The following is an 11,518-nucleotide window of genomic DNA, read 5'->3' on the forward strand; positions in this document are numbered from 1 at the left end:
ATAGTTGGCAATGCAATTTACCTATAATTTTATAAATGTTGATATACGTATTTATGAATACTATACCCGTGTACAGATGAAATATTTTGCAGTGTAATAATTTAATGTATTTCTCCTTAACGTTTCAAAGCTAGTTAATTCGATTTTATTCCGAATATTAATATAATTTAAAACACACCTACCTATAATACACAGAAATAATTTTTTTTTTAAATGCTATCATTTAATATCAAATGGCCAACATACAAAACAAGAACAATAAAGTCGTATATAGCCATATAGGCGACTGTGTAGAATAATTATTTTTTGAATGTCATGGTTAATCATTGGCTTTAAAATTAAAATAATAATAGTTAATAGTTATTTTTTATATACAGTACCTATGTGAATATTATTATAGACGTAGGTTCACGTTGAAGTAGGCGAAGCAAGACGAGTGCATAGTCACTGTTTCCTGTCCATTAGTTTTCAATTTACAGTCAAGTGCATTTAAATAAGTGCTAACCTACTACCTTGTTGGTAGGTACCTACTTACCTTATATAATGTAAATAATGATTTTTTTAAAAATTGTATTCATATTTTATTAACATAAATAAACAAAATACTTCAACATCAAAATAATAATTGAATGAAGCAATATAATAATAATCAAATGTACAATGGTCAATGACGTAAGTATTATCAACACGTTATCGAAGTCATCATTATTATTTATTTATCATGAATACAATTTTACTATAAAATACCACGCCAGGAACTCATTCGCAGCAGCTACGATAATACATGCAATAGCCAGTGATCCAGTATTACACCAACGCCGCCACCATGACGTATACTTCGGCATTCAAACGGAGAAATATGACAAATTCCTTGGGTACCTAAAATATATTTTATAAAAATCGGTAGTTAGTTTTAATTTTTAAACGAATATTTAATTTCATTCAATTAAAAAATGTTATTAGCATTTTTTATATAGGTAACCTTAACAGTTAACGCTTAAAACTTTCTATGTACGAAGTGTGTCTATTTTAACTATTTATTCCTATTACTTAATTATTACATAGTATATAGTAATATGATTAATTTAAATGTGTAGGTACGTAAATTCCTACAAAAGCTACCTATTCAAAATGTTTGATTTGTTTAGTGACATATACTCTCTGTACTTGGCCCGGAAAGTAAATTGAAAATTGTTCTATTTTTAACTATTATTATTATTATTATTATTATTTATTAACATCTGAATAGTTAAAGTTTATTTTATTGTACTCCGGAAGCCAATTTCATAGGTACTTAATGAATTTTAAACTTAGAAATTAATGTTCTGAATAATTTGTAAATAAATTAGGATCCCTTATAAGTTTGGTATACTGTGCTGTAATTAAATAACATTTTAGACACTTATAATGGTTAGTTTTTTTTCATTTTTAGTGTTTTATTTGATTGCATTGACATTTTCGTCAGTGTGTTTGGCGTCAAAGCATATTGTTTTGTTCTCGGATAATGAAAACAATTTGCTAGTGGAATATGGGAGTAAGTACTAAATATAATAGATAATATTTAACTATAATTATTTATTATTATAATATGTGATTTTTTTAAAAATTGTATTTATTGTTGTATAAATAATATGTATTCTTTTTAGAAATAACCACTGAAAATAGCCTTAAGCTTAACTTCTCTGAAGATTGTATTGATAAAGATCTGAGTGTCTGTGCACCAAAAACAAAAGGCAATGAAAACTATTTGCGTTACTTTTCACGATCAGAGAAACAAGAATGTCAGAATTACGAGCAAGTGATGCAGTCGATGAATGATGTCTTGCAATTTTGTGTCGATATGGGGAACAGTTCCTGGTATGGTGGGGCCGAAACGATTTATCAACATTGGCCACTGAATAAACTTGACTGGACGGATAAGGCATATGTGTCTAGAGAAGCAGACTGCCAAGCAGTGAGTATTAAATAATAACCATTTAAGTGTATTCTGTAAGTAATATTAACATTTATCTAGAATTGGACTAAGCTTGTCTGCATTTAAAATATAAACAATGTGTAACAGGATTTCTTAATTAACTTTTACTTACATTTTAAGCTATAATTTGGCAATATTTTGCCAATCTTGAAATGATTACTATAGGTAATTATAATGTATATATTTAAACTAAATTCTATAATTCATATCATAAGTCAATAGTTTTTCTTATTTTTTCACTCAGTGTGTTTGTTTAAAGCAGCTAGGTATTAATGGACTTAATATTATAACAAATATATATATATTAATATATACAAATATTGCATTTTATTACAGGTCGTCGAATCTTATTTCTTCAATTCGGACGGATATTCTATCCACATTGATGAGTCGGTGGCTCTGTTTCTAGATATAAATGGTCCACGACCCGGTCAAATGTGTTTTAGTGCTAAAGTTGTTGCTCCATATAGAAAAGTTAGAAATATCATGCGGTATCAAGTATGCAAATACAAGAACGCTCGAGTAGCACATGAAAGAGCTATTCAAGATTTCCTTGGTATGCCTTCGTCAATACCTGATCCATACGTAATAAAGTATCCAATATGGTCCACTTGGGCTAGATATAAAGCCGATGTAGACACGAACACTATTCGAAAGTTTGCTGGAGAAATAGCCGATCATGGATTTCCCAAAGGTACACTTGAAATCGATGATAAATGGGAGATTTGCTACGGTAGTGCAGAATTTAATACAACAAGATTTGAGAACATAAAAGGACTCATTAATGACATAAGTAAGTATCAAATGATTTATTATTAAGAATACGAATAATTTGTTTTTATTTATAGTATTTTAAGTATTTATATACTTGTACACATCTACTGTTAGAGGTGCCATGTAGTTATTATAGTTATTACTATTATATTTTTTATATTTAGGTAGAATTAGAGATTCATTATTTTGGAAAAATATCCATTCGAACTTAAAAGCAAAATTAATAGTGGATAGGTAACCAAAAAAAAAAAAATTAGTTCAGTCCAATAATAGTTTTTTTCGGTACGATTTTGATCTACGGCAACACAAACCAAACCATTTTCTAATGCTTATATTTAATCACGTTGTGCTTGACTAAAAAATAAATAATAATGTTATTTTATACAATATTATAATTAGTATTAAATTGTTCACATACATTAAGTTTTACATTATCTTGTTTTCTATCTTCTAGAAAAATCTTCCGGTTTGCGTATTTTAGACACTAACTGAATATCTGTTCAACTGTTTTATGCCATAACAATTACTTTATAGAATCAAATGGTTTCAAGACATCTTTGTGGACACATCCATTCATAAATTTGGAATGTCCTTCTCACGAGACTGCAGTACAGAAGGGTTACTTTGTGAAAAGTACATCGGGCACAGTTAATACTACGTGGTGGAATGGAAATGGCTCTTATATAGACTTCACGAATCCCGAAGCCGCTTCATGGTGGTCTAATTCCCTACGTAATTTACTTGCGACATCTGGTATTGATACTTTGAAGTTCGATGCAGGTGAAACCAGTTGGTATGTTTATGCTTATGTTAAACAATATTGTAATGTAACTCAAGAGTAGTTTGGAGATGGACACTATAAAACTAACTATTATTTAAAACATATTATAAAACATTTAGCATTGATATTTAAACCTGCTGTTGTATACTTGTGCTTAAATTTTTATTTCTACTTACTTTCATAGTTTGTATACCAAAGACTAATTTACACAATAGATAAATATCAAAGTGTAAAAAAAATTAAAATTATATTTTTATTCTCGTTCTATATAACCATATTTTATATAGGTACATATAAACTTCTATACAATTTACAGCCAATAGTTAGTTTGTTGCATTTATCAATCATAATATAAATTACCAAGAATTATTTATTTTTTACTTTTACTCAGGAGTCCGCAACTTCCAGTATTTCACGATAATGATCTGACGTACTACCCTGATAACATCGTATACGCATATATTAAGACTATTGCATCTTTTGGTGGTGGTATTGAGTATAGATCATCCAGAAAATGTCAAGAATTCGGTCGTCTTTTAAGAATGATGGATCGTAATTCTCGATGGGATTTCGAACTTGGACTACCCACATTAATAACATCTTTGATACAATTGAATATGATCGGATACCCGTTTGTGTTACCTGATATGGTAGGTGGAAATGGTTACGATAACTTACCCCCTTCCAAAGAGATGTACATTAGATGGATGCAAGCAAATGTATTCATGCCTGTCGTACAGTTCTCGTACACACCTTGGGATTTCGACCAACAGGTAACTATGTTTAACAAGTTTTAAAATTAGATATTAAACAAATTTACTCATAAATAATGTATATTATCGTTGAAACTTTTGCTTTTACAGACTGTAGATATTTGCAGAAATTTATTGAATCTCCGTGCTAATTATACAGACACCATTATCGATCTAATGAGAAGAAGTGTCAGTAAGGGTAGTCCACTGAATCCTCCAGTCTGGTGGATCGACCCAAATGACCAAGTCGCACAGACAATTAACGACGGTATGAAAATAAACTCCAGAATTCAGAAACTATATTTTGCTCTAAATAATGTTAAAAATTCAATTTTTAACTTACATTTTGCAGAATTCCTTTTGGGTGAAAAAATACTTGTTGCCCCGGTCATTGTTGAAGGTGCTACATCACGAGATGTTTACTTGCCTTCTGGAATTTGGAGGGACGAGAACCATCCGAATTCACAACTCATTAAAGGAAGGAAGTGGTTGCGCAACTACCCTGCCAAGCTCAATGTTCTTCCGTGGTTTACCAGAGTTACAGGTGGTCAACACAATATGTCCTAATCAATTTTCCAACAATATTATTTTTAATAATTTTTGTATAAATTCATAAATTGTTGTATGTACAAATGCAAATCGAATAAAATAAGAGTTTTTATAAATAATTGTTATAAAATTGATTCTTAACAACTCTCTCAAACTCACATAGTACATAATATCATCTCCTGTTTTATTTACATTGTTATGACTTAAATTATTATTTTAAAATATTTTCACATGTATTTAAAGGTATACTTTGTTTAAATAACATTTAGTTTTGGGGTGGATCTTTTATGATTCTTTTTACAATCATTTTATATTAGTTTCCAAGGAATACCATACTTGCGGTTTAAAATAAATATTGAGTTCTTACTTTCCAATATTAATTACTATAATTTATAACCTACTCCGCTCAAGTTTAATTTACCCAGTCTATCTTTCTATCGTTTTCTGTTTGGTTTCAGTCGAACTATATAATACAAACCTTTAATGAATACAATTACAATGAATACTTTTATGAATTGCCACTTCTTGATTTTCGCACATATTTTTGATTTACCTGAACACAAAAATTTATATTTATATACCTAATACCTATAAATTAAATAATATATATAAGATTTCCATTTTTCGAAACAAAATAACTAAGTGAGACTATCTTTAAAATGAGGATTTTCTAAAATCTTTAGAGCACTCCTATACATGTTATTCGAAACTGCCATGAAAATAACAAGTCCCATAGCTATCATAGATTCGGCTGTTTATTGATTAGTCAACCAAGATTAGACATAGCGTTTAAAAGTAAAGTTTAAATAAAATACCTAATAATAGCAATATTATTTTTACTTAACACATTTTTTCCTATATACCTAATACAACATAATTATATTATACTACCGAATAATTTGTAACTTAAATCATGGTACATCGATGTAGTTCTGAAATGTAAAATACTTATTTACTTAAACTGAACAACTAAACTTGAGTTTGGAATATCGAATTTATTTATAGATACTAATTTTTTCATACAATATAAGACCGAAATGTTTTTTAAAATCAAGTAGAGTAGTCCTTGAGACGATAACCATAATGTTATACTTGCACATAATATTGTCTTGTCAATAATATAAAAATGTGATGCAATTTAATCTTCATCACGTTGGATCTCTCTCTCACCAGTCTCATCTGAAATGGTCATTGTTTTTTTTAAAATTTTAAATAAACAAAATAACAAAATTATAAATTGATTATTCAACAGTTTTATTTTATAAATTAATAAATTATAATATATAAATGATTCAACTCTTGTATTTTTGGCATAAAAAAATATGATTTCCTTCTACCTCAAACTACGAAAAACTTTGGGGTCACAGAATGGACAAACTTGACAAACAGAGCCGAAACAATTTTCCGGCAAACAACAAGCGGCGTGTTCCGACTGACCTGGCACGTCCAATATCACAACAATAACTATTCATCACTTGTCGGACTAGCAGAATGACAATTTTGTCAAACGGAGTCGACGAAAAACATAGAATTTGCAGAAAGACGAAGTTGTCAAACGGAGAAGGATGTTGCGAACACAACAGGTGAGGCGTGTTTCAATCGGCCTGGCACGCTCAATGGTACTCCAAAAAATGGTCGTTCTTGAGTTGCACGATAGATATTCGACAGTTGATGATCACGGCTGTCAGGTCACCGTGGCGGCGTGGACGTTCCAAGTGTACACAGTCATCGACAGAGCTTAGAATTGTCTCACCGGGCGGTGTAGTAAAGGTCGACTAGTGCCTCATTCTTTCACTTGATTGTAGAGATAAGGATGGCATCCAAACTGACAAGCCGAAATCCTTGCAACCTTACCACCGCTCGATGCACTAGGATTGGGCCGTGGATCGAAAAATTACAGATGTAATATGAGGTGTCACTGTTACGGAACGAACTTGCAGTTATTCCAGTTGTCACCAGAGCTAAGGATCTCTCACCTGCAGTGTAAAGCTGAGTGAAGGCTGTTCTGCCGGTGCCAACAGAAATTCCGCGAAAAATTGCTAGTGTTGAAGAAGTTAAAAAAATGTGTGAAAGAGCTTGCTGAATGCTGCATGCATAATTTGTTTATTTTGTAGACATGGAAAACAAAATTCTCCCTTCACGCTCGTGTTACCAGTTACTATAGTTACCACGGTCAGCCGCCGCCAACCTGCAGTTTTTGCAGTACCAGAATAGAACGTCATAAGACGTCGACTTGTAAGACGATAAACTTGACAAACGGAGTAGGACGTATCACAGTAGGTGGTGCGTTTCGACCGGCCTGACACGTCTAATGGTACGCCAAATACTACAGGTTGGCGGGTGGTTGATTGTGGTAGCTGGTAATACATGAGTGTGGGGTGAAGGTGAAAGTTGATGAAATTACTCCACGTCTTCAAAACTACGGCAGAAACATATTCTGCGAGCAACATTCACTAATGATTTCCACAAGCATTTTTTGGACCTCTTCCAGAGCGATCTTCGTGTTGCTTTACTTGGGACTTCTTCTGACACGCACGGGACGGTATTCAATCCGCCATATACCGGAGACAGAAGCCTTAGCTCCGGCGACGACTGGAAATTTCTAGCTAGTGTGCGTCGTAGTGGTGACTCGGAGACAGCTTTGATTCTCCGGTCTACAGCCAAGTCCAGCGCTTCGATGAATAAATAGCGGTGATCAAGTTCCAAGAATGTTGAAATGGCCACGTCGGCGCCGTCCAACTCTGCAGTCTCGTGATAGGTTGGCACGGGCGACGGGTCGGTCTCTGCTACGACGTGATGAAAAGTTGGCGATTCAGTCCTGAGCTCCGGTGATGACGTGGCACGCCGCAACTGGGAACCGACCTTCGTCATCCCACCATCGAATGCCAAATCTTGCAGCGAGTCAACCATCACGGACCGTTGCTCATTGGCATTGTCCAACGACTTTTCGTTCATCTTCTGTGCCATTTAGTATCACAAAAATGTAAAGAATCAAACTTAGTAACCGTTCTTTTTCTTGAAGTGTCTAGGACTCTAGGTACATGTGCCGCGGTACATATGTCGCTAAACATAAACTAACGAACTATTACAACAATCTGTTTGTACTGCGAATATTAAACATTAGAAGCATTGTCTTTTTTGGTTTGTATTGTGGCCAGTATAGATAGATTTTAGTCAGCTACTTAGAAGCAGATAGTTACAAAAAAAAAAATCACTGTTTATAAATTGTTTTGATCAATAAAACCTAGCAGGTTATCAGAATTATACCACATTGTTAAGCGATTTAGATTGTTGAAGTCAAGATTTCAAATCTGCAAACTTTTTACACAATTATTGATCACTATTGAACAAATTCCCAGGCTGGTCATAATCGAGTTTAAAATTTGAAGTTACCTAGGTGAACAAAATTATAATTTTTTTTTAACTTTGTAACTTGTCTAGGTATGTTTTGTTTTTTGTTAATTTATAACTACTAACTTAACTTAATTGATTTTTAATTAACGCTATGTATTAAAGAATCACATTTTATGTTTGAGAAGTTAATGTAATTTATTTTATTTTATTACATATTTCAATCGATTCCGTTTTCTTATTAAATAATATTTCAGGTAATGTTTGGTGTGAATTGTTGACTTAAAATATTATCGAAAATAAAATGAACAATTATTAATGATCAGTTATCTTATAAACAGTGTTAAAAAGGTGCAAAAGTGGGTACTCTACAGTACTCGATTGATTTTTAATTAACGCGGAAGTAACGAATTACATTTTAATTTTACATGTTGACAGTCATATCACATTGCAGACAAGTTTCTGCTTATAATTCTAATTTTTCAAATGTAGGGGCTTATCATAAAACGTTTGAAATGAAAAAAAATAATTATACACTTTTTATTATAATTTATTACTCTATAGAAGAGCGTAAGACTTATTTGTTTGTGTGTTAAAATGTGTGAAGTACAGTGACTGTCTGCCGTTCAGCCACCATTTCCTGTTTATTCCTTTTTTTTTGTTTCACAATCTAGTGCATTTAACTCTTTAGTTATGCAACTTTAATGATTAACACACAAGTAAACAAAATACTTCAACATTTCAATAATTGAATGAAGAATCTTGTGTACGAATAAAATATAATATATAGGTAATCTATTATGACGTATATATATTTTCGTAGTATTATTGAACTCATCAATTTATCACAAATTCAATTTTACTATAAATTATATAATACAATACTTAAACTATAAACATTTTATAATCAACACAACTTGACTGAAGAAACCTTATTTTAAAATTATTATCCTATGCTCCGTTAGCACCACCATTACGATGCTATTGAAACGGAGAAATATGACAAACTTGTTGGGTAATTATATAATAATATTACGTATTTTATAAAAATAATTATTTTAATATTGGGTTTGAATAAGCTCTAATAGATCTATACATAGCTGTTTATTTATGCAACTATTTACATTTTATTATACAATTGAAATGTCAAAGGAAATTTTTTTATAATCCTTAGGTTACGAGTTAGGTACCTAACATTAACGTATAATATATAATACATATAAATTCCTACAATATCCAGTATTTTTTATTTTTTTAGTGACGATATTCCCTTAGAATTTGGCACTTAACGTGATTGACATTTTACAGCAATTCATTAGTTCTCAGTAGGTACCTACTTATTATCTCATTTGAGTAATTCAAATTTATTTCTCATTAAATTTCTAATACCAATTTAATACTTTAAAAATAGAAAGTAAGGCTCTGAATAGACACACTATATTAACGTATTTCAAGTAAATATATTTTTAACTTAAATTAAATAATTACGATATAATATTTTATATTTTAAATTTATAAAAGGAGCTAAATGGAAAAATTCATTTTTTTATTTGCAATAATTATTACAAAAATGTTCGAGATAAATACTATCTAATTATTTTTAATCAAAAACTTTTTAATAGTAATAATTAGACGTATTTATTATGATAAACAAATGCAAACTACTGCCATACAATTACTTGTATGGTTGTATTACATTTTAATAATTAATAATTATTCAGTTAATAACATACGAGTAGGTAAACATAAGCATATTATGTAACAATTTTTACAACTTAAATTTAAGCATAATATTATCATGTATTAAGCATTTTAATTTGTATAATTTAAGTAATAAATATGATCATAATATTTTTAAATACTTTTTTTTCATTTTTAGTATTCTATTTGATTACATTGACATTTTCATCAGTGTGTCTGGGGTCAAAGCATATTGTTTTATTCTCAGATAGTGAAAATAAATTGCAAGTTGAACATGGAAGTAATTACTGAATATTATAAAATAATTACTTTTAATTACAATAATTTATTCTATGCTTGATGAACACAAGTTATTTATCATTGTATGAATATATTTTATTTTAGAATTAACCACTGAAAAAAACCTGAGGTTTAATTTCTATGAAGATTGTATTGATAAAGATCTGAGTATTTGTACAACAAACACAAGAAGCAATGAAAACTATTTGCGTTATTTTTCACCATCAGAGAAGCAAGAATGCCAGAATTATGAGCAAGTAGCTCAATCGATGAATGATGTTTTGCAGTTTTGTGTCGATTTGGGGGACAGTTCTTGGTACGGTGGAGCGGAAACGACTTATCAGTATTGGCCACTGAATAAACTTAACTTAACGGATAAGCCATTTGTAACAAGAAATGTAGACAGTCAAGCAGTGAGTATTAAATTATAACTATTTAAGGTAAATAAATTATTATTTAATATTTATCATGATTATAAGTCATATATGTTTTTCTTATTTTTCGCATAGTAATGATCTAAAGTAGCTACCGAATGGACTAAATATGATAAAAGATATATTTTTATTTTATTTGTTTTAGGTCGTTGAGTCATATTTTTTCAACTCGGACGGATTTTATATTCACATTGACGAGTCTGTCGCTCTATTTCTAGATATAAATGGTCCACGACCTGGTAAAATGTGTTTTACGGCTAAAGTTGTAGATCCCTATCGAAAAGTTAGAAATACCATGCAATATCGAGTATGTAAATACAAAAACGCTCGAGTAGCGCACGAAAGAGCTATTAAAGATTTCCTTGGTATGCCGTCGTCAATACCTGATCCATACGTAATAAAGTATCCAATATGGTCCACTTGGGCTAGATATAAGGTTGATATAGACACGTCCATAGTTCGAAATTTTGCTCGAGAGATCATCGATCATGGATTTCCCATAGGTACACTAGAAATCGATGACAACTGGGAGACTTGCTACGGCAGTGCAGAATTTAATACATCAAGATTTGAGAACATATCAGGACTCGTAAAGGACCTGAGTGAGTATCAAATAATTTACCGTACATATTTCGTTTAATTTGCTTTAATTTATATACAGTCAAAACTCTTTATAACGAATCTGAAGGGACCAAGAGATTTCTTTCGTTATAGAGAGTTTTCGTAATAGAGAGGGTTTAAAAAAAAACAAAATTTTAATTATTTATCAAACATATCATTATTTTTACATTATTTTATATATATTTACGTATTATATTAAATTATTATTATTATTATTATACATACTTATTAAATATAATTTAATTTTTATACTATACATATTTATACTTTATTTAAAATAGTCTGTCATCTTAGTTTGGAC

General features: G+C 30.6%; 2 protein-coding genes across 2 annotated transcripts in view; both read left to right on the top strand.

Moving 5' to 3' along the window:
* Positions 1-755: 755 nt before the first annotated feature.
* LOC111030753 (uncharacterized family 31 glucosidase KIAA1161-like) lies at positions 756-4,950 on the top strand. The gene is made up of 8 exons (XM_022310418.1): positions 756-875; positions 1,433-1,534; positions 1,647-1,954; positions 2,312-2,768; positions 3,284-3,542; positions 3,922-4,303; positions 4,394-4,550; positions 4,635-4,950. The coding sequence occupies exons 1-8, from the start codon at positions 827-829 to the stop codon at positions 4,847-4,849; spliced, it is 1,929 nt and encodes a 642-aa protein (XP_022166110.1). The 5' UTR covers positions 756-826; the 3' UTR covers positions 4,850-4,950.
* Positions 4,951-9,058: 4,108 nt separating this feature from the next.
* Positions 9,059-11,518, top strand: part of LOC111030745 (uncharacterized family 31 glucosidase KIAA1161-like) — a 5,247-nt gene continuing 2,787 nt past the window's right edge. Inside the window, exons 1-4 of the mRNA XM_022310409.1 lie at positions 9,059-9,197; positions 10,062-10,163; positions 10,268-10,575; positions 10,742-11,198. Of these exons, the coding sequence (XP_022166101.1) occupies positions 9,161-9,197; positions 10,062-10,163; positions 10,268-10,575; positions 10,742-11,198 (904 nt within the window). The 5' untranslated portion in view covers positions 9,059-9,160. The remainder of the gene's footprint in view (positions 9,198-10,061; positions 10,164-10,267; positions 10,576-10,741; positions 11,199-11,518) is intronic.

Source organism: Myzus persicae, unplaced genomic scaffold (assembly GCF_001856785.1).
Source record: "Myzus persicae strain clone G006 unplaced genomic scaffold, MPER_G0061.0, whole genome shotgun sequence".
In the NCBI taxonomy this organism is placed as follows: Eukaryota; Metazoa; Arthropoda; class Insecta; order Hemiptera; family Aphididae; genus Myzus; species Myzus persicae.

Bases quoted from the DNA above. Each gene is read 5' to 3' on its own strand.
- LOC111030753 (XM_022310418.1), top strand. From the start codon at position 827: ATGACGTATACTTCGGCATTCAAACGGAGAAATATGACAAATTCCTTG. The intron at 876-1,432 runs GTACCTAAAATA...TTTCATTTTTAG, and splicing joins AAATATGACAAATTCCTTGG to TGTTTTATTTGATTGCATTG. The intron at 1,955-2,311 runs GTGAGTATTAAA...ATTTTATTACAG, and splicing joins GAGAAGCAGACTGCCAAGCA to GTCGTCGAATCTTATTTCTT.